The sequence below is a fragment of the Streptopelia decaocto genome, assembly GCF_964273445.1.
Source record: "Streptopelia decaocto genome assembly, chromosome: 2".
In the NCBI taxonomy this organism is placed as follows: domain Eukaryota; kingdom Metazoa; phylum Chordata; class Aves; order Columbiformes; family Columbidae; genus Streptopelia; species Streptopelia decaocto.
Genome location: NC_138655.1, coordinates 13,070,788 through 13,096,972, shown reverse-complemented (window position 1 = coordinate 13,096,972; position 26,185 = coordinate 13,070,788). Strand labels below are relative to the sequence as shown.

The 26,185-nt window shown below is 46.2% G+C and overlaps 1 protein-coding gene across 9 annotated transcripts; it reads right to left on the bottom strand.

The window, feature by feature from the left end:
- Positions 1–2,207: 2,207 nt before the first annotated feature.
- On the bottom strand, positions 2,208–20,194 carry KLHL38 (kelch like family member 38). Of its 9 annotated transcripts, XR_014183226.1 has the most exons (5): positions 20,039–20,194; positions 17,979–19,480; positions 16,459–16,564; positions 10,035–10,706; positions 2,208–3,999 (listed from the first exon to the last, which is right to left on the bottom strand). XR_014183226.1 is itself a non-coding variant. In XM_082044438.1 (4 exons), exons 2-4 carry the CDS (start codon positions 19,350–19,352, stop codon positions 3,944–3,946), a joined length of 1,536 nt encoding a protein of 511 aa, XP_081900564.1. In that variant the 5' UTR covers positions 19,353–19,480; positions 20,039–20,194; the 3' UTR covers positions 2,208–3,943. The 9 variants fall into 9 exon arrangements, 8 of the variants coding, with proteins under 8 accessions (XP_081900564.1, XP_081900566.1, XP_081900567.1 ...); XM_082044438.1 differs by lacking the exon at positions 10,035–10,706; XM_082044440.1 differs by lacking the exon at positions 10,035–10,706 and having other exon boundaries at positions 18,003–19,480.
- Between the last annotated feature and the right edge of the window lie 5,991 nt (positions 20,195–26,185).

Here is a 26,185-nt window from a genome sequence, read left to right as displayed (position 1 = left end):
AGGCACCTCTGCAGAGGTTGCTCTCAGCACCCAGATTTGCTCGTCCCTCATGGAGCCATGGAGGAACCACCTGTTGCTCTAAATCTGGCAGCGTTTCCTCATCTCCCCTGCATCCCCATTTCAACTTCTGTAACTACATCTGTGTGATCTGTTCTCTCCTGCTATGTAGAAATGTGGGCAGTCACATGGGGACATGTGGGGTCACTTGTACTCCCCTGACCCTGTAAATGTAGAAGGGTCAGTTTATTTCCAGAAGGTATGGTTTACATATGGTTTTCCTTTCATTATTTTAGATGTCAGCTAGAATGGCTCTGCTTGCTCCCTTCAGCAGCATCAAGTAAATACCCCACCTGTTTAGAAAACTGTAACACTAGAGACCTGGAGAAATCTTTGGATGCAAGATGCATGCTGAACTGTGTGTGACCCTCTGAAGAGAAACATTAGCTTAAAATATTAGTAAATGTTTTTAGTGAAGATAAAAGAATACTAGAGAAAATATACAAAGCTTGAGGTCAAAGGTCCCTGTGCAGTCCTTTTCCCATTGAAATCAAATGGCCAAAATGAAGAGGTCAGCAGAAGTTTGCTTGAATTCAGATTGAGGAAAGCAAGGAAAGCTCTTTGCTCACTCCAGGCACCGCTGTTATCAAGAGGATCTCATCATAAGAGACTGATGCCAAGGTGTTCAAAAGCAGTTAATTGGTTTGCTTGCCTTGCTTGCAGCATGCTGAGTGGAGCTGCTTTTGGGAAGACGTGAGAAACAGTGGAGGTGTGAGAAATGGTGGAGCACCAAGGAGCCCCACACCAGTCCTCAGAGACTTAACCAATGTCCTGAGGGTGCTTTGGAGCATCTGACCCATCTACTGTCAGATCAAACTCCAGGGGATAAATTAGGGAATTTTGACTCGCACAAGCGCAGATGAAACACATACTGTTGAATCTCCTGAGTTATCAGCTTGGACATCTCTACACTGTGTCCACTTTCGTGCCAAGAGTGGCACAAAGAGGCCAAAGAACAGAGAAGCCTTAAGTCAGCTTTAAGATTTCAGGTTGAGTTGAGTTTACCAAGGCAGAGGGTGAGTGCAGGGACCTAGGGAGCCAGGCTTGAATGACACGATTGAAGGACTCCTGCAGTTCACAAATACTACTTGGGAACTGGACAGTCAAGTATGTCAGTTCCTAGGATCAGCTTAAAGTTAATGGAGTGATGGCGGGTTACCAAATATCCTTGCAATCCTACATTTACAGGCAGTTTTCATCACAGAATAGACAAAATAAAATGACTTTTAAAAACAACACACCCTGCAGGTCTCTGTCCTTGCCACTGGGTATATGAAACTTAAACTATAAAATAAACCCTAACAAAAAAAAAAGGGAATGGATTCATATAAATAATATAATTGGAGAACCTTGAAAGTAGTGAGAATGTGTGAGACTTTGATGTATTTTTACCCTTTTAGAATAAAACAGATGCTGAGGGGAGGTTATAAGATGGTATCTCAGAAAGGCTGGTGCAAAAACATTGAAAGAACTGAAAAACTTGCTTTTTCCAAGAGAATAAGCAAGGACCTGGTCCTACAGACCTTGTATGTAGAAACACATGTTATGGAAATGGTATGTTTTGGTATGGTCTGAAATTAGATACTTGGGAATTAAATTAATGTGTGGAGTACTCATAATTACCCTGAATTTGAAAAAAGAAGTTTCAGATGACCTCAAAGGGATGATTTTCATATCTTTGAGCTTATGTGAGAGATTGCCTCCAAGCAGAAGAGCCCTTGCCTAGGTAAAAGCATTACTACCCCATGGGCAAAATCCACCTGCAAACACTGCATGTGTTTGTGTCCTTTTCATAAGGCACATTCTTCTCCCAGAGGGTCTGTGACTCCATATTTAATCCATCCTTGTTTTCTGTGGAAAGTAGTGTATAAAAACACATTGTAGGAGAAGGAGGTGGGTGCTAAGTTCAGCCCTATTATTTACAAAATGCATTTCTTAATACTGGTAGTCTTTAAATGAGAGTTTAGGATTTTTTTTTTTTTTTGGGGGGGGTGGGTATAGCCTCAGTCAAAATCAATCCTATATTAATTTTATAAGTCTTTTTACTTCACCAGCTGTTTATCAGTTCATTTAAGATCATAATTATATTCATAGAAGAGTGCATGGCTTTTTCTGTAGATGTGCTTGCTTCCTAAAGAGTAGGTGCCCGCAGTGGGATTATACAGCAGCAGTGTTCAGCAGTTCATGAAAAATGGCATTTTGGGGGCTCTAATGGATTAATTTGCAATGCCCTTGTGGGATTGGCATAATCCTTATTTTAATGATGGAGCAATGGAGATACAAAATAAATAACAAATTGCCCACAACTACACAGCAAATCCCATCCTTTGTTACTTGCCTGAAGATGCCATGGAACTCCGCTGCTGATACACACTGAGAAACTAACTCTCACATTCACCATTAGTAATAAAAAAGAGTGAAGTCTGAAGTCAGGTGAGAAATGTATGAGCAGAAAGTCCCCTATAGAGAAGGGACTTGTTTCCTCACAGCTCCTCATCCCAGTTTCCCCCATCAAATGTGCTCACGTGGGCGTCAGGGGTGTCCCACCAGTGTGCCAGGCTGGGAGATCAAGGTCTGGCTCCACAGGGATGCTTTGTACTGTCCTGAACGCATAACTTAATCCTGTGAGTGGATAAAAAGCAAAGCAGCGAGGACAATGCACTCTTGAGTTTCTGTCTCCTTTGACTCCATTCCTGTCTTGAACAAACTTCCTCTCATCTTGGAGAGTTAACTGAGTACAGAGTTCAGTATTCTCCTCCCTAGAGTTTATTATGAATTTATTAAAAAAAAAAAATCCAATCCCTTCAGCTATGAAAATTACCCTCATTTGTCTATAAATAGGCTTAACCTCTTAAACTGTGTCAGATGCTGCTGATTCACCAGTTTGATCTAGATCTTCAGATGTTCTCTGCTCCTACAGCTCCAGGGCAAATGACTCACACTGTTTGCAAGTGCCATATCCCACTGAGCCTGGCAGTACCACGATTTTGCCAGCAGTGTGTCTGCAGATTTCTACTAAAACCTTGGCAAGGGATTTTCTCCTTATCAAGCTGAGCTCACCAACATCCTGAAGCCACAAAGCGGTATGTTGTGTTTACATGAATATCCATGTATTTGCATTAGTCCAGCCACAAATCAGCAGAGGAGAATGTATTCTAGAATCAAACAAATGTAAAGGCTGTAACAATATAAACAAATTTGGTTAAAGAGGGAACTGCTAGGTAAGCTTAAGTGGAAGAGGAGAGTTTACAGATCATGGAAGGAAGGGCTGGCCACTTGGGAAGAATATAAGGCTGTTGTCAGAGGGTGTAGGGAGGCAACTAGGAAAGCTAAGGCCTCCTTAGCATTAAACCTGGCGAGAGGGGTCAAAGACAACAGAAAGAGCTTTTTCAAATCCATGGCAGATAAAACTAACACTAGAGGCAATGTAGGCCCACTGATGAATGGGGTGGGTGCCCTAGTGACAGAAGATACAGAGAAGGCAGGGTTACTGAATGCCTTCTTTGTCTCTGTCTACTCTGAGGCCCCAGAGGAAGGCAGGACAATGGAGGAGTTTGCCTCGGTTGAATAGGACTGGGTTAGGGAGCAATTAGGCAATCTGGACATCCATAAATCCATGGGTCCGGACGAGATGCATCCGCAGGTGCTGAGGGGGCTGGCTGAGGTCATTGCTGGACCACTCTCCATCATCTTTGCCAAGTCTTGGGAGATGGGAGAGGTGCCTGAGGACTGGAGGAAAGCAAATGTCACTCCAGTCTTCAAAAAGGGCAAGAAGAAGGACCCGGGTAACTATAGACAAGGTGGATAGATGATGGTAGAGCAGTGGATGTGGTCTGTCTTCACTTCAGTAAGGCATTTGACACAGTCTCCCACAGCATCCTTGCTTCTAAATTGGTGGAGTGTGCTCTGGATGATCGGGTAGTGAGGTGGACTGCGAACAGGCTGAAAGGAAGAAGTCAGGGAGTCATGGTCAATGGGGTGGAGTCTAGTTGGAGGCCTGTATCTAGTGCAGTGCCTCAGGGGTCAGTACTGGGGCCTATATTGTTCAATATATTCATCAGTGACTTGGATGAGTGACTAGAGTGTACTATCAGCAAGTTTGCTGATGACACCAAGCTGGGAGGAGTGGCTGACACACCAGAAGGCTGTGCTGGCATCCAGAGACCTGGACAGGCTGGAGAGTTGGATGGGGAAAAATTTAATGAAATATAACAAGGGCAAGTGTAGAGTCCTGCATCTGGGTAGGAATAACCCCAGGTTCCAGTATAAGTTGGGGAATGATCCATTAGAGAGCAGCGTAGGGGAAAGGAACCTGGGGGTCCTGGTGGACAACAGGATGACCATGAGCCAGCACTGGGCCCTTGTGGCCAGGAAGGCCAATGGCATCCTGGGGTGTATTAGAAGGGGTGGTTCATAGGTCGAGAGAGGTTCTCCTTTCCCTCTACTCTGCCCTGGTGAGACCACATCTGGAATATTGTGTCCAGTTCTGGGCCCCTCAATTCCAGAAGGACAGGGAACTGCTGGAGAGAGTCCAGCGCAGGGCCACGAAGATGATGAAGGGAGTGGAGCATCTCCCTTATGAGGAAAGGCTGAGGGAGCTGGGGCTCTTTAGCTTGGAGGAGACTGAGGGGTGACCTTATTAATGTTTACAAATATATAAAGGGTGGGTGTCAGGAGGATGGAGCCAGGCTCTTCTCGGTGGCAACCAATGATAGGACAAGGGGTAATGGTTTCAAACTGGAACACAAGAAGTTCCACTTAAATATGAGAAGAAACTTCTTCACAGTGAGGGTGACAGACACTGGAACAGGCTGCTCAGGGAGGTTGTGGAGTCTCCTACTCTGGGGACATTCAAACCCACCTGGACACCTTCCTGTGTAACCTCATCTGGGTGTTCCTGCTCCGGCAGGGGGATTGGGCTAGATGATGTTTTGAGGTCCCTTCCAATCCCTAACATTCTGTGATTCTGTGATTCTGTGAAATATAAAGGATGTAATCCATGTAATCATTTCCCCAGCTGCATTTCTCTTCCTTGATATCAGTCCTAGAAAGATCGGTCTGCACCTTGCCTTTGAAATTCCTTTGAAAATATGAATGGGAAGTGCCCTAGTATTTTCAGTCAATCTAAATGGCTTTTATAGTTTGTTCCTGGAAATCAGAGAGCCCTGAGCTGTCTTTTCTCCTAGGTATGTTTTAGGGTAATTACACCCTCCTGCTATGGGGAACCTGGGGACAGAGGAGGTTGATGCTAGACATTTAATGCCTGTCCACCATGTGTGCAGTGTTGTCTGAGTTTCTGGAAGCCCTGGGCCTTAGCACTTGTTTGATCGCCTTCGCGTGCTGATCTGTGGGACAGGCTATAGAGCAGGGAGCCATAAGGAGGACCTAATTTTTTAAAATTTTGAGGTATTTCAGTTATACAGGTTATGGCATATGGAGCTGCTCTTGTCTAACAAATGAGCTGGATGCCTTGAGACTCCAGTTGATGATACTTTGAGCGTCTTCTGTGTCCTCTGTTCTGAATATCTCATAGCTCTTTGGGGTAAGGACCTGTGCATTTTATGCTGCCATCACAAATAATGGACTCTTGGCTTGAAATCCATGATTGACTGTGCAAGTCACATTTTATGCCATTAAAAACGTAAGTTCAAGCTTGGGAGGGTGAATATGCTTTTGGCTTCTCTACCGTTTGTATTTCAGCCTGCAGGCACCACTACTTTCACTGGGTGTTGCTGTTTTTCTATTGAGAAAATTTCCAGAGACCCCTGCGCCTGGAGAAGAAACAGACTCTATTTACTGACATTTGTTCCAAGTTATAATGAGTAGAACGACAACTCATGTAGGCTCTAAACAGGATCCCTCAACTAGAAGCCTTCAGGGCTTCAGTCAGCAACTCCCAAGCCCAAAGACCGCCTTCTTTTAAGAAGGACTGAATTATCCATTAAGTGTCACAGCATCTTGAAGAACGTCCATAGGACTTCCCTGTTTTCCTCCTTGGTCAAGGCTTGAGCAGGTGCCCAGTTAAGCTGCTGGGAGTCTTCTCCTTAGGATGCTACAGCTGTGTGTGCATTGCTTGCACAAGTGTGGGTCAGTTCATGTCGTGGGTTGAGGGGATTTGGGATCCCATTAATGGCTAATTCAGGTGCAAGCTTCACTGCAAGGCAGACCCAGGGCTGAAGGGTGGCCTGTAACATATGGAGGCACCAGCGACACAGCCTGGGTGATGAGAAGCCTTTCCATGCTTTTGCACAGGATGAACCCCAGGTCAACACCTTGGGGAGAAACTGTCCTCTGTCATTGGCTTCCTATCTGTGAACCTCAGGGCAGGCCAGGGAGTCTCCTCCAGTGGCTCATCCCTTTGCATGTCTCAAAGGGACACTGTCCTAGCCGGCAGCAGTGGGCCATAGCCCTGACCCCCTGGGCTGGCTTCCCATGTCACGCTGGCTAACGGTCCTCATGCCAGAGGCAAAGTGATCTTGACAGGGGCCGTATTCTGCAGTGCTCAGGCTGTCTCTAAGAGTAAGAGCCTTACCCAGGGAACAGATAAACAGAACTATGTTTGAGCCTCTGGTACTCTTTAATGTCATTTTCAGGGAAATATATGTGTCATAACAACATAAAGCAGGCATAGCTCCCTTGCTTTCGATCTGCCTGGTGCCAGGGTCCACATCATTTCAGCATCAAAACAGATCCAGCAAGTTTGTGGCAACTTTGCTCTCTCAAGAGCTGCCTCTTTTGCCCCGTTGGTTTGTACTTGTCTTCCAGCAGCTGTCCTCAGCCCTGTCAGGGGATGTCACGTACTGTTATGGTCGACATCTGATTTTCATTGGAAGCCCTTGAGAACTGGGCCCTTATCTCCACATACCATGCACATCAAAACGGTTTAATCAACCCTATTAATTCCAGGGCTTGCTGCTGATCTGGATAAAACACTGCACTTTCCCAGCACTGAAGCTTTGTAGCCAAGTTCCACGTTGCAGCAACCTCCGTGCAGTTTGTTCTTTGCTCCTCGGGGCTGGACACACTCCCCTGCAGTCCCCTGGCTCCTGAAGAGCAGTGTCAGGGCTCTGCTCTAAGGCTCAGATTGGTTTTGGCTGATTTACCAGATCAGTAACATCCCATCAACTTGAAAACTGGAACTCGAGGGTCCCCAGTGTCACTTCTCGGTGCTCCAAGCAGTCAGTGCCAACCTCCAAATGCGGGTACAGGGCATCTGCAGAGCTCATCTGCCCAGTTGTTTCACCCAAGAAGTTGTCCAAGAGCAGGGAGACACCTCAGCCATGTGCCAAGAGCAGGGCAAAACTCTGGGGATGTCATTACAGCTGTGGCACTGGAGGACCTGAGGAAGGGGACACACCTCTGCCCCTATTATGTGTGCTTTAGGGAGCAGTGATGTGACACAGCTTATTCATGAACAGACACGGCCTGACCAAGAAACAAACTTAGGAGGACTAGACATGGGAGGTTTAGATGTAGGAGGATGGTTTATAGACATAGAATCATAGAATAATTTGGGTTGGAAGGGACCTTCAGAGGTCGTCTAGTCTAAGCCCCCTGCAATAAGCAGGGACATCTTGAACCAGATCAGTTTGCTCAGAGCCCCATCCAGCCTGGACTTGAATGTCTCCAGGGATGGGGCATTTACCACCTCTCTGGGCAACCTGGGCCACTGTTTTACTGCCCTCACTGCAACAAATTTCTTCCTCATGTCTAGTCTGGATCTTCCCTCCTTTAGTTTAAAACCATCACCCCTTGTCCTGTTGCAACAGGCCCTGCTAAAAAGTCTGTCACCATTTTTCTTATAGGCCCCTCTTAGGTACTGAAAGGCCATGATAAGGTCTCCCTGGAGCCTTCTCTTCTCCAGGCTGAACAACCCCAACTCTCTCATCCTGTCCTCACAGCAGAGCTGTTCCAGCCCTCTGATCATTTCTGTGGCTCCTCTGGCCCCTCTCCAACAGGTCCATGTCTTTCCTGTACTGGGGGGTCCAGAGCTAGACGCAGGACTCCAGGTGGGATCTCACCAGAGCGGAGTAGACATCTGCCTGACCAGATGAAGAAGTGGACCAGATTCTGCCACCTTTCCTCACCTCCATCAGTATTATACCTCATGGCTCCAACTCAGCCTAAAGCCAAATGTTTCTGACAGCTGTGAGGATGCCTCAAGTTTAAAACAGCCACGAGGTATTTACCTAATTGCCCTGGGGCTGCTCGAGACGTGCTTCTCCTTGCTTTTCTCAGAAAGGGTTCTTGCAACATGAAAGAAGTGCAGGAAAACAAAGAGCCCGGGGAGAGAAGTGACAAGCGGCAGCTGGAGCCGGCGGGTGACTCGCCCAGTGACAGAGCAGTTGCCTCCTCGCTACTCTGCTACTATTTTGGAAACTTCAATAAACAGAAGAGGCCAGATCAATCTCTCAAGTGCTCCAGCACAAACCCTGAGGAGCCCTGCTGACTTTGGTGGCAACGGCAGCCTGAGACACTACTTTCTCCATATGCACTGTAATTCGTTTGTTCCTTGGACAAACTCATCAGAAATACCTGCTGAAAACATTATTAGGAGCCCACTAATTAGCAGGTTTCAGATCCTTTTCTGGTGCAAGCTTGTACCTAGGAATTCATGCTTGTTTGTGCCATGGAGAATATGACTGTTTGTGAGAGTTTTCAAGCCGCTGGAAAAAAAAGTATGGGTGTTTATATTTTTAAAAAGGGACTGTTTTTGCCACTGTCAATTATTAATGGTTCTCAGGTCAGGCTAAGGAATAATGCCAGGGATAAATTACCCTGTATGCTATTCATATATGTTCTCCCCAATTGTTTCCTTCTCCACTAGAGGATTCACCTCGCAGTGAACTCCTCGGCGTTTGGAAAAAAAGGACTGACGAAGAGATGAACTCAGAGTGCCCGTTTATTTATGCATTGACATCTTTCCTACTTTGTCAGGTGTGTTTAATCAAAAAGAAGCAGGAAATGCATTATAATTATAAACATATTACTGCACAAGAAAAAAGCTGCCCTTGGAAAGGGTTGTATTGTTTGATAAACGGTTACAGTGAAAAAACACAGGCTTAACCTCCAAAGCTCTTTGCTAAGATCAAAGCAAAGCGAAGCTGCCTACCACCACCACTCAGCTCTGAGTTTGCAGCAAGGGAACTGGAAGAAAGTTAAAAAGAAAACGCAATATTCTCCCTTCCTTATTTTTTTTTTCCTGAAACTTTTCCCCTAGTATAGAAAATGACTCAAAGATTAAATATTTGCTGTTAATAGAATTAGTAACAAACTCAGCTGGGAACACAATAATTAGGGCCTGGCCCAAAGCCTCTTGCTGAAGCCCGTGGAGACACTCATTGTTTTCAACGGGATCTGGCTCGGGACCCTGGGGAGCCAAAGCAAAGATGGAGCTATGGCAGAACCCTGGGCGATCCTGGATCTCCCGCAGTCTTTCCATGTGACCTTGCTCAAGCTTGCAAGCATTTCTTAATCCCAAGCACAACCGAACCCGAGTCAGTGATCTGCTGCTGCTGCAGAAAAAAACAAATGTCCTCTGGGCTGTGAGACCAGGAATGCTGCAGGTAAGATGCAGAAGGGAGTTATTGCCCTTCTCAGCACTGCAAGGCTGAGCCACGGCTCTGTACTCAAATAATAATTAAAAAAATACAGTCAAACTGGAAATTGTCCAGAGGAGGGCAACAAAAATGATCAGAGATTTAGAAAACATGACTTATGAGGAAAGATTGAAATGGCTGGGTTTGTTTAGTCTACAGAATTCAAAACATCTTAATAAACTTTAAAGATGTAAATAAATATATCAAAAAGGGTAATTAATTACCCTTTACCTCTAGGGCAATAGCAGAAAGTACAGCAAAGAAGATATAGGATAGATGGCATTCAAAGCTATGAGGTTAATAACACACTCAAATATGTTATTTAGGGAGAGAGCAGAGTGTCTCTCATCAGGGATTTTCAATGTGTTAGACAAGTACCTTTAATGAGGGGCTGCATAACTCCCTGTCCCATGGAGCAGGCTGCTTTCTGCCATGTGGTCCTATGGTTTCCATGATCTAGTGACTGTCTTGGGACACCCAAGAATAAGACCTTGGGGTTGATGAGCCTTTGCAGCACTCATGGATTTGAAAAAAAGCAGCAGGTGCACAGCCCTTGCAAAAGGTGACCCCCAAGTCAATGACCCTTTCTAGGCCCCTTTTTTCCCTTGGTTTCCACGGTTATTAAATAAAGAACGACAAATTCCCACCTCTGCATGGGACCATGATTGTATTTGTGAAATACCTTGCTGCTCTCCCATGGGGAATTCCCACCTTAGCTAGCGCTCAAATATTATGATGATGAGACCTCTGGAAAAGCATGTGGTGACTCAGAAAGTGTTCTGGGTAGCACTGGCCTTGCAGATCCTGCTTGGGAAAAGTCCCCTCTGAACAGTGGAGGAAGGTACCTTGGTGGACCCTTGCTAGAAGTGCTTTCACCCACATTCCTCCTTCACCCGTAGCACCACTGGATAGGAAAACTGCCACAAAAATGATCAGAGGGCTGGAACAGCTTTGCTGTGAGGACAGGATGAGAGAGTTGGGGCTGTTCAGCCTGGAGAAGAGAAGGCTCCAGGGAGACTTTATTGCAGCCTTCCAGGACTTAAGAGGGGCCTGTAAGAAAAATGGTGACAGATGTTTTAGCAGGGCCTGTTGCAACAGGACAAGGGGTGATGGTTTTAAACTAAAGGAGGGAAGATTCAGACTAGACATGAGGAAGAAATTTGTTGCAGTGAGGGCAGTAAAATATTGGCCCAGGTTGCCCAGAGAGGTGGTGGATGCCCCATCCCTGGAGACATTCAAGTCCAGGCTGGACAGGGCTCTGAGCAACCTGCTCTGATTGAAGATGTCCCTGCTCATGGCAGGGAGTTGGACTGGATGAGCTTTGAAAGTCCCTTCCACCCCAAACTATTCTATGGTTCTATGAACTGTAAAGCACTCGGGATGGCACAAGGTATTGCTCTAGGTGGGTCAGCTGGTGGCCAACACCTGATTAGAAAGGCAGCATCCCTTCTTGCTGTAGTGCTGTCCCTGGGGCTGCACATCCCCTGCCCTGAAGCTGTGCGTGTTGCTGCCTTCCAGTGACCAAGCGACTGTGCTGGCCCTCATCTGCCTTGATAATGCTCAACACTCATCTCTGGTTTCAACCCCTTTTGCAAAGGGCCCCAAAAGCTTTGGTCAGAGTTTGAATCAAAGCCAACTGACCACAAGACAGAAGTCTATCAGAAACCAGGCTTTGTATTTACTGCCTAGTGGACTCAAATTCCTTGAATTATGGGCAAGAGATGAGGAGTTTGTGAAGGAAAGGAGCAGAGGGCTGCAGCCAGAGCAGAGGTGGCCACAGCCCTTGGTAGTACTGGGGATTTGGGGTGATGTGAGGGCTCCCTGAGGGCTGTGCTCAACGCTGCTATGACCGTGACTCTTCTTTGCACTAAGCTACAGCTGTGCAAGGTACTATTTGGTCACCGCATGAATGCTGAGAAAATCACTAGCTATATGATACGGGAATTAGAAAAAATCAGTTTGCTTCCAAGCGTAAACCAATGACTACCACAATGGTTTGCAAACACAGGGTTATGGCCCCAAGTCAGCTTTTTTTCCTCGGTTCTGGGTACAGTCACGAGCCTGGCAGGAATCCGTGTCAGCTAAAATGCATGGCAGGGCTGGCGTCTCCCGGAGTTTTGGAGCTGAGTGGGGTCACAACAGGAAGGAGTTAGGGAAGGCGGCACTGCGGGGTGAGGAATAAACATCTCCCTAGGGCAGACTTTCCATAATTGGCCATGACAAGACTTCTTTCTCCAGAGAGCTGGAGCTGGCCTGTGAGGAAGCAGAATGAATCGCTGCTCTCGTCCAATTTGGCAAGTGCTGTGACTTAGCTCTGCATTGCATGGGGAGGAGATGATGATATAGACTGAAAGACAGAGGGGAAACATAGCCAAAGGCTTCTGAGCTGGGAGATGAGTTTGGGTTCCCACTCATTTTTTTGCAGGTTACTCAGATCCTTAGAAGGAAACCCTGGCAAAAAAACTCTGGTACAAACTCAGTTCCTTTTATCAACAATGTAGAGGGAACAATGGGAACTGCTAAACACAAAGCTCATACAAACAATAATAACCATTTTATTTCACATTGTTAAAATGGCAATTCCTCCTTCCAGCCTCCCTCATACTTTGTTAGCTATTTCTGTAACCCTTCTGCTCCCAGATACAGATTTATAGGAGGGGATCTTAGCAGTTGGAGTTGGTGTCCTGCAACATGGTGGTGACCACACGGCTGTGTAGCTTTATGTGAAGGGCAGGGTTGAGCATGGTTTCCTCATGGCATCCTACACCCTTGGAAAAGTCCATCTTTCTTTCAAAAGACTTTCCTTTTCAAAAGACTTTCTTTTTCAAAAGCAGGTGGTGTTTCTGCCATCCTTCTCTGGATGGTGGTCACTAGTGCTATCTTTAAAGTTCCTTGCTATCTCAGCAGTTTTAACAAGCCTGGTGACCTGACAGCAGTTCACTGTCGGTTCAGTATCTGATGACTGATCTTCTCCCTTTGAAAATATGCACTTAGTGGCAGAACCCCACAAAAATATTGGTGGAGCCAGAGCTGCTTTGCCAAGTGGCAGACTTAGACTTGCTCTTCTTGGAAAGCTGGTTTTCTGTCACTGGCTTTCTCTAATTGCTGTTTTCCAGGGGTCTGGAGAGAGGAGAGAGGGAAAAAAAAAAAAAGGTGTTCCTCCCAAATGCCTATTCTCTTTTACATCCCCTTTCCTACATGTGTTCCCTCTGTTACTCCAGATTTCAGAAGTTCCATCAACCAACCCCACTGCTATTCCTGATGCAAAAGGAGCTGCAAAACAAGACCCCTTCAAAAAAAAAAAAGACACAGACATAATTTCCACTCCTCCTCCTGCTCCTTTGATGAGCAGACAGATAGAACAAAAATCTTCCCTGCACCATGAAAGAGAAGTAGCCAGAAAAGTCAAATCTGCACCCCGTTGCAATATGAATTTCAGATTGAAGCATCAGCCTTTTGCTAATTTCTAATTTGATGTTAGGAACATTAAAATTATATTTCTTATAAGATGACTACCACAACTATGCAGGCAGTTGCTGCTGGGCTGGTTGCAAGACTAGAACTTGGCCTTCCTGTTCCAAATGCTCCCACCACTCAAAATGGAAATGGTCCTTGGTCAGCACCAAGTAGCAAAGGACCATGGCACGCAGCTGAGTTTGCGCTCTAACACAAATATGAGTTACCCAGACCTTATTTTCCCTTTCATTTTAAGGTCTGAACAAGGCCAAATCCTGTACCAGGTTCTTACCCAGAATCTTTGTCCTGTTTTCTGGTGAGACTGTGGGTAGGGCCTCTGGGCTGGACTTGGCAGCACCACTGGTCGGGTGAATACGGCATGAGCACAAATCATAGAATCATAGAATAGTTTGGGTTGGAAGGGACCTTCAAAGGTCATCTAGGCCAACCCCAACCAAAGCTCATGACCTTTCTGGCAGAGTGCCCGGGGAATTACTAAGACCGCTAGTGCCTTCAAGGTCAGGAGTTTGTGGGACCTCATGCAGATTCCCCATATGCTCTCTGAAGAGCAAGGTGGGTCCTTTCTAGGAAGGAAAGCAGAAAACATCCTGGGGAGTACCAAAGGTTGTTTAGAGAAGGTTAGAACAGGGGACACACTGGAGTGTAAGGCATCCATGGTCGAAGAGTTTGTGTGGGAGTTTTCCCTTTGGTGTCCATGTGTCAGTCTCTGGATCATAGCAGTCCAAGGAATCCAAGTCCTCGATGACATTGTCCACAGTGAGAGATCGTCCTCCTGTGACATACAGCTTGTTCTTGATGACAGTGGCCCCATGATGCATTCGTCTGTCCTTCATGTCTGCACATTTAACAAACTTGTTGCCTTTTGTATCATAAGCAATTATTCTCCGGGTGTACCCTAAATGCGAAGCCAGAGGTGGAAAAGACATGGGAATTAGAGTTTATGGCCGAAGGAAGGAACGATAATATATTTCCTGATAGTCTTCAATAAAACCTATTATAAAGGCAGAATTAAGGTATCTAAGCTGGGAAGTGATGATGTGTCACAAGAATTCTCATTTGTGTATCTTTCTTTCCTGTTTGTCTTCATCCTATCTCATAACACCTTGGCAGCCAAGGCTTGATGAGCACCATAAACCCCATCACATCAGGCAAGCAACCTGTCAGACAGAGCTGGAACTTGCAGTTTTCTGCATGTGCTTTGAAAAGCCACAAAGTATCTATTTTCATCTAACAGAGTCCTAGAGCTTCACTCAAATACAGAAACACACATGGGAAGGGAGCAATAATCATAGAATCATAAAAAAGTTTGGGTTGGAAGGGACCTTCAAAGGTCATCTAGTCCAACCCCCCTGCAATGAGCAGGGACATATTCAACTAGATCACATTGCTCAGAGCCCCATCCAGCCTGGCCTGGGATGTCTCCAGGGACGGGAAATGCCTTGTTGGGTTGGAGTTGTAGTGTCTGCCGAATGGAGCTGGATACTCAACAGCACAGAGCCACTCCCAAAGCTCTCGGCACCACATCTGTGCTGGCCACCAGGCCAGTGACCAGTGGACAGCTCTTCCACTGAGGGCTGGTGTAACCTTGCATCTGCTGAAGTGTGAGGGCTGTAAAGAAACAAATATGTCCATAGCAAACAAACTGACTAGAAGCCACTTTCCCAGACAAAAATCAAGACCTGTCTTGTTTAGGCCAATCCATTCCCCTTTGTTATGATGTGAAGAGGACTTGAAATATGATGAAAGCTTTTTTTTAAGAGAAAATGCTATTTTTGTGTGTTTTACTGTTATTGATAACTGAGTGCTTGGCCAATGTTTTGGCATGGATGCTGGTAAATAAAACCTGGACATGGTGAATCTCTCTGATTTCAAGCAAAATGAAAGATGTTTAAAGTTAACATGGATTCCTGTGGCTTTTGTTAAAAAAAAAAACCAAAATAAATTGAGAACTTAAGCTCAGCAGCAGCAGACTTGGGTCAATACAGGCCCTTCAGATTAATGCATTTAAAGATAAGAGAGGTGAAGATGATCTGAGGGCTGGAGCAGCTCTCCTATGAAGACAGGCTGAGAGAGTTGGGCTTGTTCAGCTTGGAGAAAGCTCTGGAGAGATCTTATTGAGGCCTTTCAGTACCTAAACGGGACCTATAAGAAAGCCGAAGAGGGACTTTTTACAAGGGCATGGAGTGATAGAACAAGGTGTAATGGCTTCAAAACAAAAGACGGTAGATTTAAATTAGATATAAAGGAAGAAATTCTTCACTGTGAGGGTGGTGAGGCACTGGAACAGGTTTCCTGGAGGAGCTGCGGATGCCCCAGCCCTGGAAGTGTTCAAGGCCAGGCTGGACGGGCTTTGAGCAACCTGGTCTAGTGAAAGGTGTCCCTGCCCATGGCAGGGGAGTTGGAACTACATGATCTTTAAGGTCGATTCCAACCCAAAGCATTCTATGATTCTATGATTTTAAAATACTGTATTTTGGGCACTGTGGTCTGAGGTCAGGCTAATCTGCCACACAGCGGCTTGACAGTCCTGTGCCTTTTGACTCAGCTCTCCTCTGTTCTCACTGCAAAGGATAGCAGTGGCCTCTTGCTGAGACAAGACACCATGTTTCAGTCCTGTATGATTTGAGTTTAGACTTTGCTGTGCTAAAGCTTCCCTGTATCTTATTTTCCCTTGAATAATCTAACACATGCTTTCTTGTGCCATTCTGTAGTCACAGGGGCTGCATTAAGGACTGCAGAGTGCCAAACTACTGATGAGATGAGTTCCATCAAAGGGCCACAGGCAGAGGCTGATCCTTGGGTTGAAAAAGACATTGAGAAGTTTCCCCTTTGAGTGTTTTACTCCCCTCTCAGGGCATTTCTCAGTTACCCCCAGGAGGCAGCTACAGGACTGATCAACCCCTCATAGTCCTGTGGCCCACTCATCTCAACAAGCCATCCATGGCCTTGTGGTAACCATGTTCTCCACCCATCCAAGAAGAGCAGTCAGGGAGAGCCAGGCTGTGAGTCAGCAGGGGAGGAGCAGGACCCCCATGCCCTTGGCTTCCTCCCTTCTTCTGCAGGGCAGGAGCTTGCGTTGGTTTTTCCTCAGTTTCACCCCACCCAGGTACTGCTACTTGGAGTAAGAAGGTGCCTCATGGAGAACTTGTCCCACTTCCATGGCTATGAGACCCCATGAGAGATGAATATGGAGAGTGGCCACACTCCTCCTTTCCTTCCCAAGCTCCATGTGCTTTTTGAGTGAGCACCCTAAGCAGACAGGCTGCGAAATCCCACAGGATCTGGGCAGGGGAAGGTAGGAGGGAGGGCTAAACAGAACCCTTACCACCTACGATGATAATCTGGTCTCCAATCACAACAGCTGGTGCACAGACGTTCTTCACGACTCTGGTCTCCATCCGAAACCATGTATTCCTGGAGACATGGTAAACCTGACAAATAAATAAAGATACACACACAGCTGTCTATGTTGTATTTTAACTGACAATTTTAATTACAGAGGAACTGATGGTTTTTATTTTGTCCTAACGGATACAATCCTCTGGCTTGAACTGCTGTAAATCTGAGAATTTACCCTCTTTTTTCCCTAATATGTCCCTTTTGAAGGCGCTCTAGTTCTCCGGGTTTGTCTGCCCAGGAGATGCTAGCACATGCACTAAGGCAGGGTGTATCTGCCATATGCAAGCTTCTCAGCTGTAAATCTTTGCATGGCTGTTAAATCACTGTAACTCCTGGATAATGCTCTCCCAAAGTACAAGCTGTTTAATTTAATTTTCCAGTTATTCTGTGTATTCTTGCCTTAGCCTTAGCAATTTCCTAGGCAAACAAACCTCAGTTTCACCTAGATCTGCTGGCAGCCAGTGTGTTTGCCCAGATGCTATATTTGTGCTGGTGGCTCATATGTACTCAGATTGGCACAGGAACTTGTTGATGGGACTTAGAGTGATATCTAAGTCATCAATTTGTGTGAGAAAAAGAGCTGTTGCCAGATCATCCAGTCATCTTCATCTGGGTGACGCAAACTTTTATATCACAACATCTGCTTCTTAGTTTGGCAAATATCTCCAGGACATCTCCCCACTAACTGATAAATACATTTCCTTCCCCTGATAACCAGGAGTGTTATCACTGTAAAAGAGTATTGCTCATGTGCTGGCTGCCATCTTAGCTTTTAATGATCCTTCTTAGTTAAAACATCTAAACCAGTGTAAAACACACATGGAGAAAATAACAGTACAACGTTTCTAAAGCATCAAATCAGATAAGAAGGATTTAATGTGTTTTTTCCTTCTAATAGAGTTTAATGGCTGAAAGCAGGCAGAGAGCCAGCAACATGTGTCAGGAGCCACATTTTTAACAACACTGTTTATATGAAATAACTGTCAGTTTAAGTTCTGGCCTTTTGATGAGTGAGAATCTAATCACTCTAATGGTCGCAAATCTTTGCTATCGCTGCGAGTGAGCAGGTGTGCGGCTGAGACCCCCGCTCAGCTGCCGAGTGGGAAGCACTGATTTGGGTGAGACTGGCCACAGGCATGAAGCCAGGCAGGGGGTTGGGCCACCACCTGCCATAGCATCGCCCGCAGCAGCCCTGGCCCCAGCGCCCCACCGCAGCAGAACTGACTGACACCCGAACAAGTACCTTGGGGCTTGTGCCTGAAAGACACTCCGAGGGGAAAATGAAAGAGTTGCAATGCTCCTTGCAGATAAGACTTCCCTGAAGCTGTGTGTCAACTCATCCTGGCTCTTGTTACAACTCACAATAAAGTTCTTTGTGGGGTTTTATTTCATCAGGACAGTGATGAAGCACTGGATATTTTAGATGGAAGCAGGACTGACCATTACCTGGAAAGCAGGACTGACCATTACCTGGATCAGCCGGACGGGGTTTTGCATAATGTCTTCTCCCCCGAACAGGTAGACCCTCTGATCTTTGGCAGCAACAGCAGGGTGAAGGACAGCAACGGGCATGTTTGCCATGCTCTCACAGGTGTTGTAGATGCTATCGTATCTTTCCACAGAATTCAGGATTTCCTGGTTTTTGCCAATTCCACCGAATGATAAAATATAATTTTTATATGCCAAGCTTTTGTGGGAGTAACGTGGAACTAACATGGGTTCAACCAACCTCCACTGATTGAGTTTGAGGGAGTAAATGTAAATATTATCACTGACCTGGCTTTTCTTATTGCTAACAGACATCCCTCCAAGCACATAAATATTACTGTGTAAGCTCACTGCAGAGGCTTTGTACAGACGCATGGGAAGTTTGGCCAGGCTTAGCCATTGGTTGGTCTTGTCATCATAGAGCAGGACATCCCTTGTGGTCTGCTGGCCGTCCTTCCTACCACCAATGATGATGAGGAACTCTTGGTTGGAGTACCTGCGAGGAACGTGCAACATGGGCTTGACGTCAGGCGTGTTGGTGCTGTACAAGGAAAACATATGTCTCCAGGCTGACTCAAGGATGCTCCTGCAAGCCGGTGAGGACTGAACGAGAGAGTCATTGGCGATGAAGTGGAAGAGGAAAGTTGGATGGACATACTGAAGCCGGACCTTCTTGAACAACTCTTGGATGTAGCCTTGTCTTGCCTGGAGGTCATGCCGGATCCAGACCATCAGTGTCTCAAAGACCTGCTCCTCTTCCCCACAGAGCTCATCATCCCCAAGGTAATCGATAAGCTCCAAGGGACAAAGGTCCTTCAGGTCCTCAGAAGAGGCCACCTCGGGAAAGCATTTCAGAGCCATAGCTTTGGCTTTTTTATTCAGGCTTTGGCAGTTCAAGACTTTTGCCAGTCTGGTCATGCTCAGGCAGTTGTCAGGAGTCAGCTTGTCTTGAAGGTAGGCAGAGCAGGCCTCAAACAGCTTGGCGTACTGCAGCATGGAGGCCGTCTCCAACAGGCAAAGAACATTCTCAGCGGATATAAGAATCTCACCCGTGTAAACATAAAGTATAATCTGATCCAGAATCTCGGCGTCGATGCCCTTCAGGACGACTTTAGCCTGGCGACTTTCTCTGAAGTCATTACAGAACATTGCCTTGAAGTATGGACTGCTGGAAGCCAGCACGTTTCGGTGGCAGGGGATTTCAAAGCCCCCGGAGCAGAGGGTGACATCAGTCAGCATCCTGCTCTGCCGCAGAGCATTCAGCTGCCTCAGCAGTTCGGAGGAGAAGTCCTGGTCTTTGAAGAGAAACTCCTCAGTGGATCCTTCCTCCATAGCAAAATAGGAGAGAGATGAATTCTGGACTTGGCAGAAAAGACCCCAAATTCTTAGCAGCTTTTATTGAAATATCCAGCTCCAAGGGAACAAATCAGGACTTTGATGTTGCTCTAAATATCCGTTCACTGTTAAGCATAAAAATGGAACGTGGGTTAAACACAGTGGGAAAATAATAAAGAAGCTAAAAGATCGCTAAGACCCTTTAAAATTTTCATAGAGTTATCAGATAGGTTGCAGCTCTGAGGTCAGTGCTGCCTGTGTCCCTGGCAAGAAGCAAAAGCACTGCCGTTATCTCACTGATTTGAGATGAAAGCTCGACGGCTGAAGCGATTGGTTTGTTCATTTTAATCACGCCGAATAAATGTGCTTAGACATTTATTCGCTGTTTTAAAGTATTAGCAGTTTAGTAGCTTGCGCCTCTTTCCCCTAGAGTTAGTCACTCCCAAAGAATGTAAATCTGGCAGAGATGAACTCTGCAGCAGGGCAAACGAAACCCTAGAGACTGGGAATCTGCATTAAAATGGTTATTTATTAACTCTGCTTAGCTGTGGGTTTTCTCTTTTTTTTATGTTAAGCAGACACACAATGACTAAATTAAGTGCCAGGCAGAACAATATGATGAGTATCTACTGTCATGGCTAACTGCTCAACCTGCAGTGAAACGGTAGGGTAGAAACGTTTACCTTCTGTTGTCCTTCACTGCAGGCACTTACTCTCTGTCGTTTATTCTCTGCTGAGATTTTCCATAGCTAGAGCCTGGATAAAAAAACCTATAAACCCATGGGACGTTTCTTTCAGTAGGTAAAGTGATTCATAGAGGGTGATTTCTGGACGTGTGTTTATTCTGAAGTCACTTTTGCCGCTTTGGGGAGCTGTGCGCAGGAGCGGCGAGGTGGTGGGGCATTGTATACATTCCAGCGCTAAGAATAGGCGCACACGGACTTCTCGCTGTTATCACATGTGACGCCGCCGTTGCCTTTTGCAATGACCTGGCCGGTACTGAGCATGCCCGAGTGGTGTTTTTCTGGCAAATGTTTACATATAATAAATAGACACAGAGAGGAAAGTTCACTTATAAAAGTCCTGGCTGTCCATTTGGAAACAGCAGCAGGACCCTGTCCTAAAGTGCCTGGGAACTCTAGAAGCCTGTAAACAGTCTGCAACGCCTCGTGCTAGGTAATGCACCGTCATGGTAGTGTCATGGAGAAAGAGGGAGAGAGAAGGGCTTCCAGGGACCCTGGTGGGACAGACCATGTCTCCACCTTATGGAGAGATCTGGGGAGCATTGGCTCATTGCAGTCTGGTGGGAGATGATGATGAACTGGGACCCCCACACCCAGGGCTGCCCCAGTTACCTGGGTAGCAGCCAAGCAGTGAAGTTCTCTCTTGGAGCAGTTTATGTTGCTGCTTGATATTTCATGTAGAAAATATCAAGTTGTGGCCTTTTGTGTAAGGATCTCAGCTCTCTGAAACCCTTAGTGAGGATCTTCTCGAGCAGTAGCTTGAGGAAGCTCAGCATTATGGGTGGGAGGACTGGAGCGGGTCGCTGAAGTGAGCACAGCAAGCTGGAAACGAGGGTCTCAGGGTGGCAGGTCCCAGGCTGGCACTTAGGTCTCCAGGACAGACACCTCAATGGGGTCACTAACTGCAGATTTCTCCACATGAACAAGGTGCCTGAGCTCCTTGTGCAGCCAGTGAGGTCTAGTCAATACAACCGCGTCTGCTGAGTTATTCAGGTCAGCAGTAAGTACCACATGTAAACAGTCCTCCAGGCACTGCTAGGTCTCCACAGGTGCCCAGCAGCCTCAATCACATGTAGGTGTCCATATTTAACACTCCCATGTAGGTATCTGCGATGATGAGCCTAAATCCATCCCCAGGGCTGGGATCAGTTTAGTACCTTGTGCCAGTAGAGGATCCTCCACAACCCCAGCTGCCCTCTGGCCAGGGTCTCCAGTAGGTCCAGTGTGATGTGTTCTATCACTGTGGCAATTTCCTGGGTATTTCGAGAAAAATGGTATGGGCTGCCCATGCCTGGATAACCAGATTGGGGCCCTCATCTGTGCTGAAATTCCTCCTTTTGTTCTGGGATGGGATTGAATCCAAAATGTCATTTCTAAGCATCGCTACCACAGGGAAACACAAGGTTAAAGCAAAACTCCTTCTCATATTTTCAAAGTCAAAGCTCATGGGTGAGTCATGTCTGTGTCTAGTCACAGTGAGGCAAATGAGCGAAAAGTGTTGGGAGCCACAGTGCCCTTATGTCAGCTCCCATGCGGAGCTGGTGTTTGCAACCATCCATATGTTCCTGCCCCCACGTCCCAGCAGACTGCAGGGATGGGGGCAGCCTGTTCCTCTAAAAACAACAGCTTTGCATCAGGGTCGTGTGGTACGTGACCTTTCCCAGAGACTTTTCAATGCAGTGCAAGAACATGGTGAAATGCCTGAAGGCTAGACAAAACCCCGAAGGCCCAGACCTTTGTTAAAGACGGGGTGGAGTTGGGCTGGCATGGCTTTTGGAGGCTGCAGCATCTTCCCTTCCTGCACAATCTGTGTGTGTGAATGGCCAGGAATGGTGAGGGAGGGAAAAGGCAGGAGCCATGGGACTTGACTCCTGCAGACGAGTCACTTTGATGGTAAACGTGGCCATGCGCAGCCTTTTCCCTCCCCTCAAATAAAGAGACGACCTGGAGGACGATGTTGGGGCGCTGGGAAAAATGTGCCCTCCCTTCCCTGCTCCCCGCCGCCGCTGCCTCACCGGCTGGCCATGATCTTGCTATAAATATTTAGAGTGGCATTAATAACCCAAAGGAGAATTTCTCTCTCCTCGTCCAGAGAACATTAGCTACCCAAACAAAACGCCTTCTCGCTTTCTTTTTTGCTCTGTATGTATATGCTCTCATTGCGGTCTGTTTTGATGATTGATTCAGCTTTATATCTCTGTTCTGGCTCTAACTCTTTGCTGCCTGTTTAGTTCTGCCTCTTCCTGGCAGTGGATGTGGATTATTTTTTTAACCCTTAAAGAAACAAATGATGCTATCTGACTTCACTAACAACCCTGTTTTATGAGGTTGGGGAAGAGTAGGTGGGATGTTCTTCTTCTTTAGATACTGATAAATGTGGCATTTATTTAGAAGATCCCAGACTCGAGGGCTTTGCATGGTTATGCAAACTCCTGCTAACCCAGAGTACAGCGTGTGCTGTTTAAATAGCTCATTGCTCTCGGGGGGGTTGCTGATCCCTGCTGAGTCCCCACACAGCTCCCTGCCAATTTGGGGCCAAGGCTCCTGAGCAATGAAGCTCCTGCTGCCTGCTTGACAACTCTCTCTTCTTTCTTTCCAGAGATTATGGTTTCAGACACATCTCCAACCAAGTGGGCACATCACCACTGCTTAGTTAGGATTTCCTTTATAAATAAACTAGAAATCATTTTTCATGGCGTATCCTAGAACAGTATGTCCTATATGGCTCCTACTGCTGCAGCATGATTCCCGCTGAGAGGGAAGAGCTGTTTCTGAGAAAGTCTGTCTCTGAATGAGTTCTTGGGGCAGGTTTTCTAGGTTGGCATGCTATTGACTGAACCAGGCCTGAGCAGTCTTTTCAGGGAGGACGGGACACCTCATTAACCTCGAGAGTGGGATGTTGCACAGATTATGGGCAGGTCTGAATGCCACATACAAATGCAAAGGTGGGCTCCTTCGCAGGTTATGTGACCCAGCAGCACTGTGGTATGTGATGCTGCAGGTCCCCCATAGCCCTTGAAGGAGGCTGGAGCCACTGGGGCGTGTTAAAAACCACAATGCTCTGCAACAACTGCTGTGTGAACGGCATCAGTGGCCGGTTTCTAGAAAATGGAAACGTCTACCAAAGAACAACCACTTTGCTGCAATGCTGTGTACTCACCCTGCTCCTTCTGCTCTCCCTCCTTAAGAGTTTGGGGTTGCTCAGTTTTGGGATAAGGATGGTTGAACCTTTGATCTGACCCAGAGCTGCTCTTCTTATGTTTTAATGTAATGGGATGATGAAATGTCTATTACCATGCACAGAGCAGCAGAGCGGAAAAATGCTGTAATCTGATCAGCCAGCAGACAGGTGCACAGAGAAGACTGGTGATGTCAGACAACTCCTAAAACTCATACACTGATCCTATTACAATTCAGGTGAAAATGAACAAATATGGATAAGGAAGAAGGACTGTTCAAGGCAGAAACTTCACTGAGCTTATTCAGTGTTATACGTGCTGTCTCGATGACTACCAGCCCGCACAGTTACCAAGACAGAGATCATCACTGTCCCAGAATTTGCAGTCCAGATAGACAGGGGGACAAGAAAAAATATTCCTTATTATGGTCTTTGTAAAACTGGGAGAGGGAGCAAACCCCAGGATTAACATTCCTCATGTTGAAAGAGACAATTACAGGGATCAGAATTAATCAGATGCCATGAGTTGGAGAGGATGGGAAGATGCCCCAAGCAGCAGTGGTGGCTGGCTGGGATGATGGGCTTCAGCCCAGGCTGGGAGAGCAACCAGGGTAACATGGGCACCTGACACCATTTTAATTGTTATAAGCTGGAGAGGAGAGAGTCTTCTGCTCACAAACTACCTAATTCTCCCAGAGTCATGGGATGATTGGGTTGGGGAGCCCCTGGGAGCTCACCTAGTGCAACCTCCTGCTCACAGCAGAGCTAACGTCAGAGTTAGATCAGGTTGCCCAGGGACTTGTCCAGATGAATTTTTGAAATCTTCAGAGATGGAGATTTCACAATCTCTCTGGACAACCTGTTCCAGTCCTGAAACACTCTCCTGGTGAAGATTTTTTTCTGTATGTCTGATTAGAAGTTCCTTAGTTGCAACTTGTGAATGATGCCGCTTGCCCACAGAGAAGTCTGCTGTGGTCAGCTATCTGGTCTTCTTATTCTTTCAGTTCAAATACTCTTATGATCCTTCCCTCCCATTACTCTGTTACTTCTGCTTTACTCATTTTCTATTTAGCTGCTTAGCAAACATGATTTCCCTGAGTGTCCCATCACCACATCTGTCATTCACATTGTTATGATACTTAATTCTGAACTAAGGCTTAGTTTAAGGCTTGATCAAATCTGGGTTTGGTTCTGATTTTGCAGGCGAGGTAACAGACTACCCCTGGTCTTGAAATCTGAACTTGAATTTTGAACCCCTGACCTGAACTTGTGTTATAGAGGCACAGAGACAAGTTTTAATCCTACAGTATTGGAAAAACAGAGCAACTTCACAAGTGTCACTGCCACCACTGTTGGTGTTGTGTACAGATAGAGAGATATAGCATGTAATTCAATAATGAGTTTGGCCCAGTATGTGTGGCTGTGAAGATGTGTGGGCTCCTGGCTTGGTTTCAGGCCAATCTCTAATTAAAGAGTGAAAGATTAAGATGAAAGCGATTGTACTCCTCCTTCTTTAGTTAGAATGACCTAGTAGCGTTAATTAAAACAGTCTTCAGGCAAAAAGAAATTTGGCTTCACATTAAATAAGGACATAGCTGGGTTTAAAGTGTGCTGAACTTCTAGAGCTTTCACAGAAACCACTCATATAGCTTTGAGCACTCTTGTTGGAATATTTTAAAACAAATCCTTTGCCTAAAACAGCTCCTTCATGTGCATTTCAGACACCGCTGGCTTTTACTTCAAATGATGTCATTTGAGAATGGGTATCTGCCAGCTTATCTCGGACTGAACATACAGTGTGACCTCTGGAGGATGAAATATCACCAGGAACACTGGACACCTAAGCAGATTATTCATCTATCCTTTCTATGGTTTCTGGTTACAAGAGCCCCATGGCAACAGCAACGAGAAGATGTGCAGATCCTGCACTGCTCTGCTCTTTCTGGGTCTGAACATTAAAATACCTTTGATAAAGGCAAATCTGGAATCAGATGGTTCATTTCAGGTACAGGATCTGCCCCTGATATTTTCAGGTTGCTAGAAATGTTGGCAAAGGAAGATCAGGCCTCTAAAATGTCAGAACATCCTTTTACACCTGTGTGACACACAGATTACCATTCTTAAAAGCCCTCCATCTTTCCCATTTTCCATTTATTTTGTCCCATTTTCACAGACTATAACTAGGCGGCCAGGTACTACTGCTGTGGCACTCATATGAGCAGGGAGACAGACATCCAGTGCTTCAGAAATAATATTTTCAATGGGAATTAGATGCCATCAGCCATCACACCTCAGAGGATCTCGGTCTGAAAGACCCTTCCCCTTGCAGAGCAGGACACTCAAAAGGGGGAAGGGGTCAGACACAGAGATGCTTACAAGCCCGTCTCCTTGACACAGACTCTCTATCTGTCAGCCCTGTCACATTATTTTTCATCTACTTTTTCTCTCATAGGATTATAGGATTTTAGGATAATCCAGGGAGGAAGGGACCTCTGGTGGTCTCTAGTTCAACCTCCTGCTCCAAGCAGAGTGAACCATGAGATCAGACCAGGTTGCTCAGGGTTTTATCCAGTCAGATCTCAGAAACTCCCAAGGATGGAGACCATGCAGCTGTCCTGAGGCCATGTTTGCCTCTGTGGGAACAGCATTTCCCTGCCTGACAGGCCCACCTCACAAAGCCCCATCTCTTTCCCAGCTATGCTCCTACCACATCTCAGGAGTTGGTGCCGATGGGGACTGCAAGTCCTTATCTCCTTCAGGGGATAACTTAGGAGGTGACTAGGCTGAGAGGGCAACTCACAGACAGAGAAATCATTCTGACTTTCCCTGTTGATAGCAGGATTTTAATCAGGGCCTGACTTAAATCATTAATTTACAGCCCTCAGGTTGTTTAAAGAGCTGCGATAATG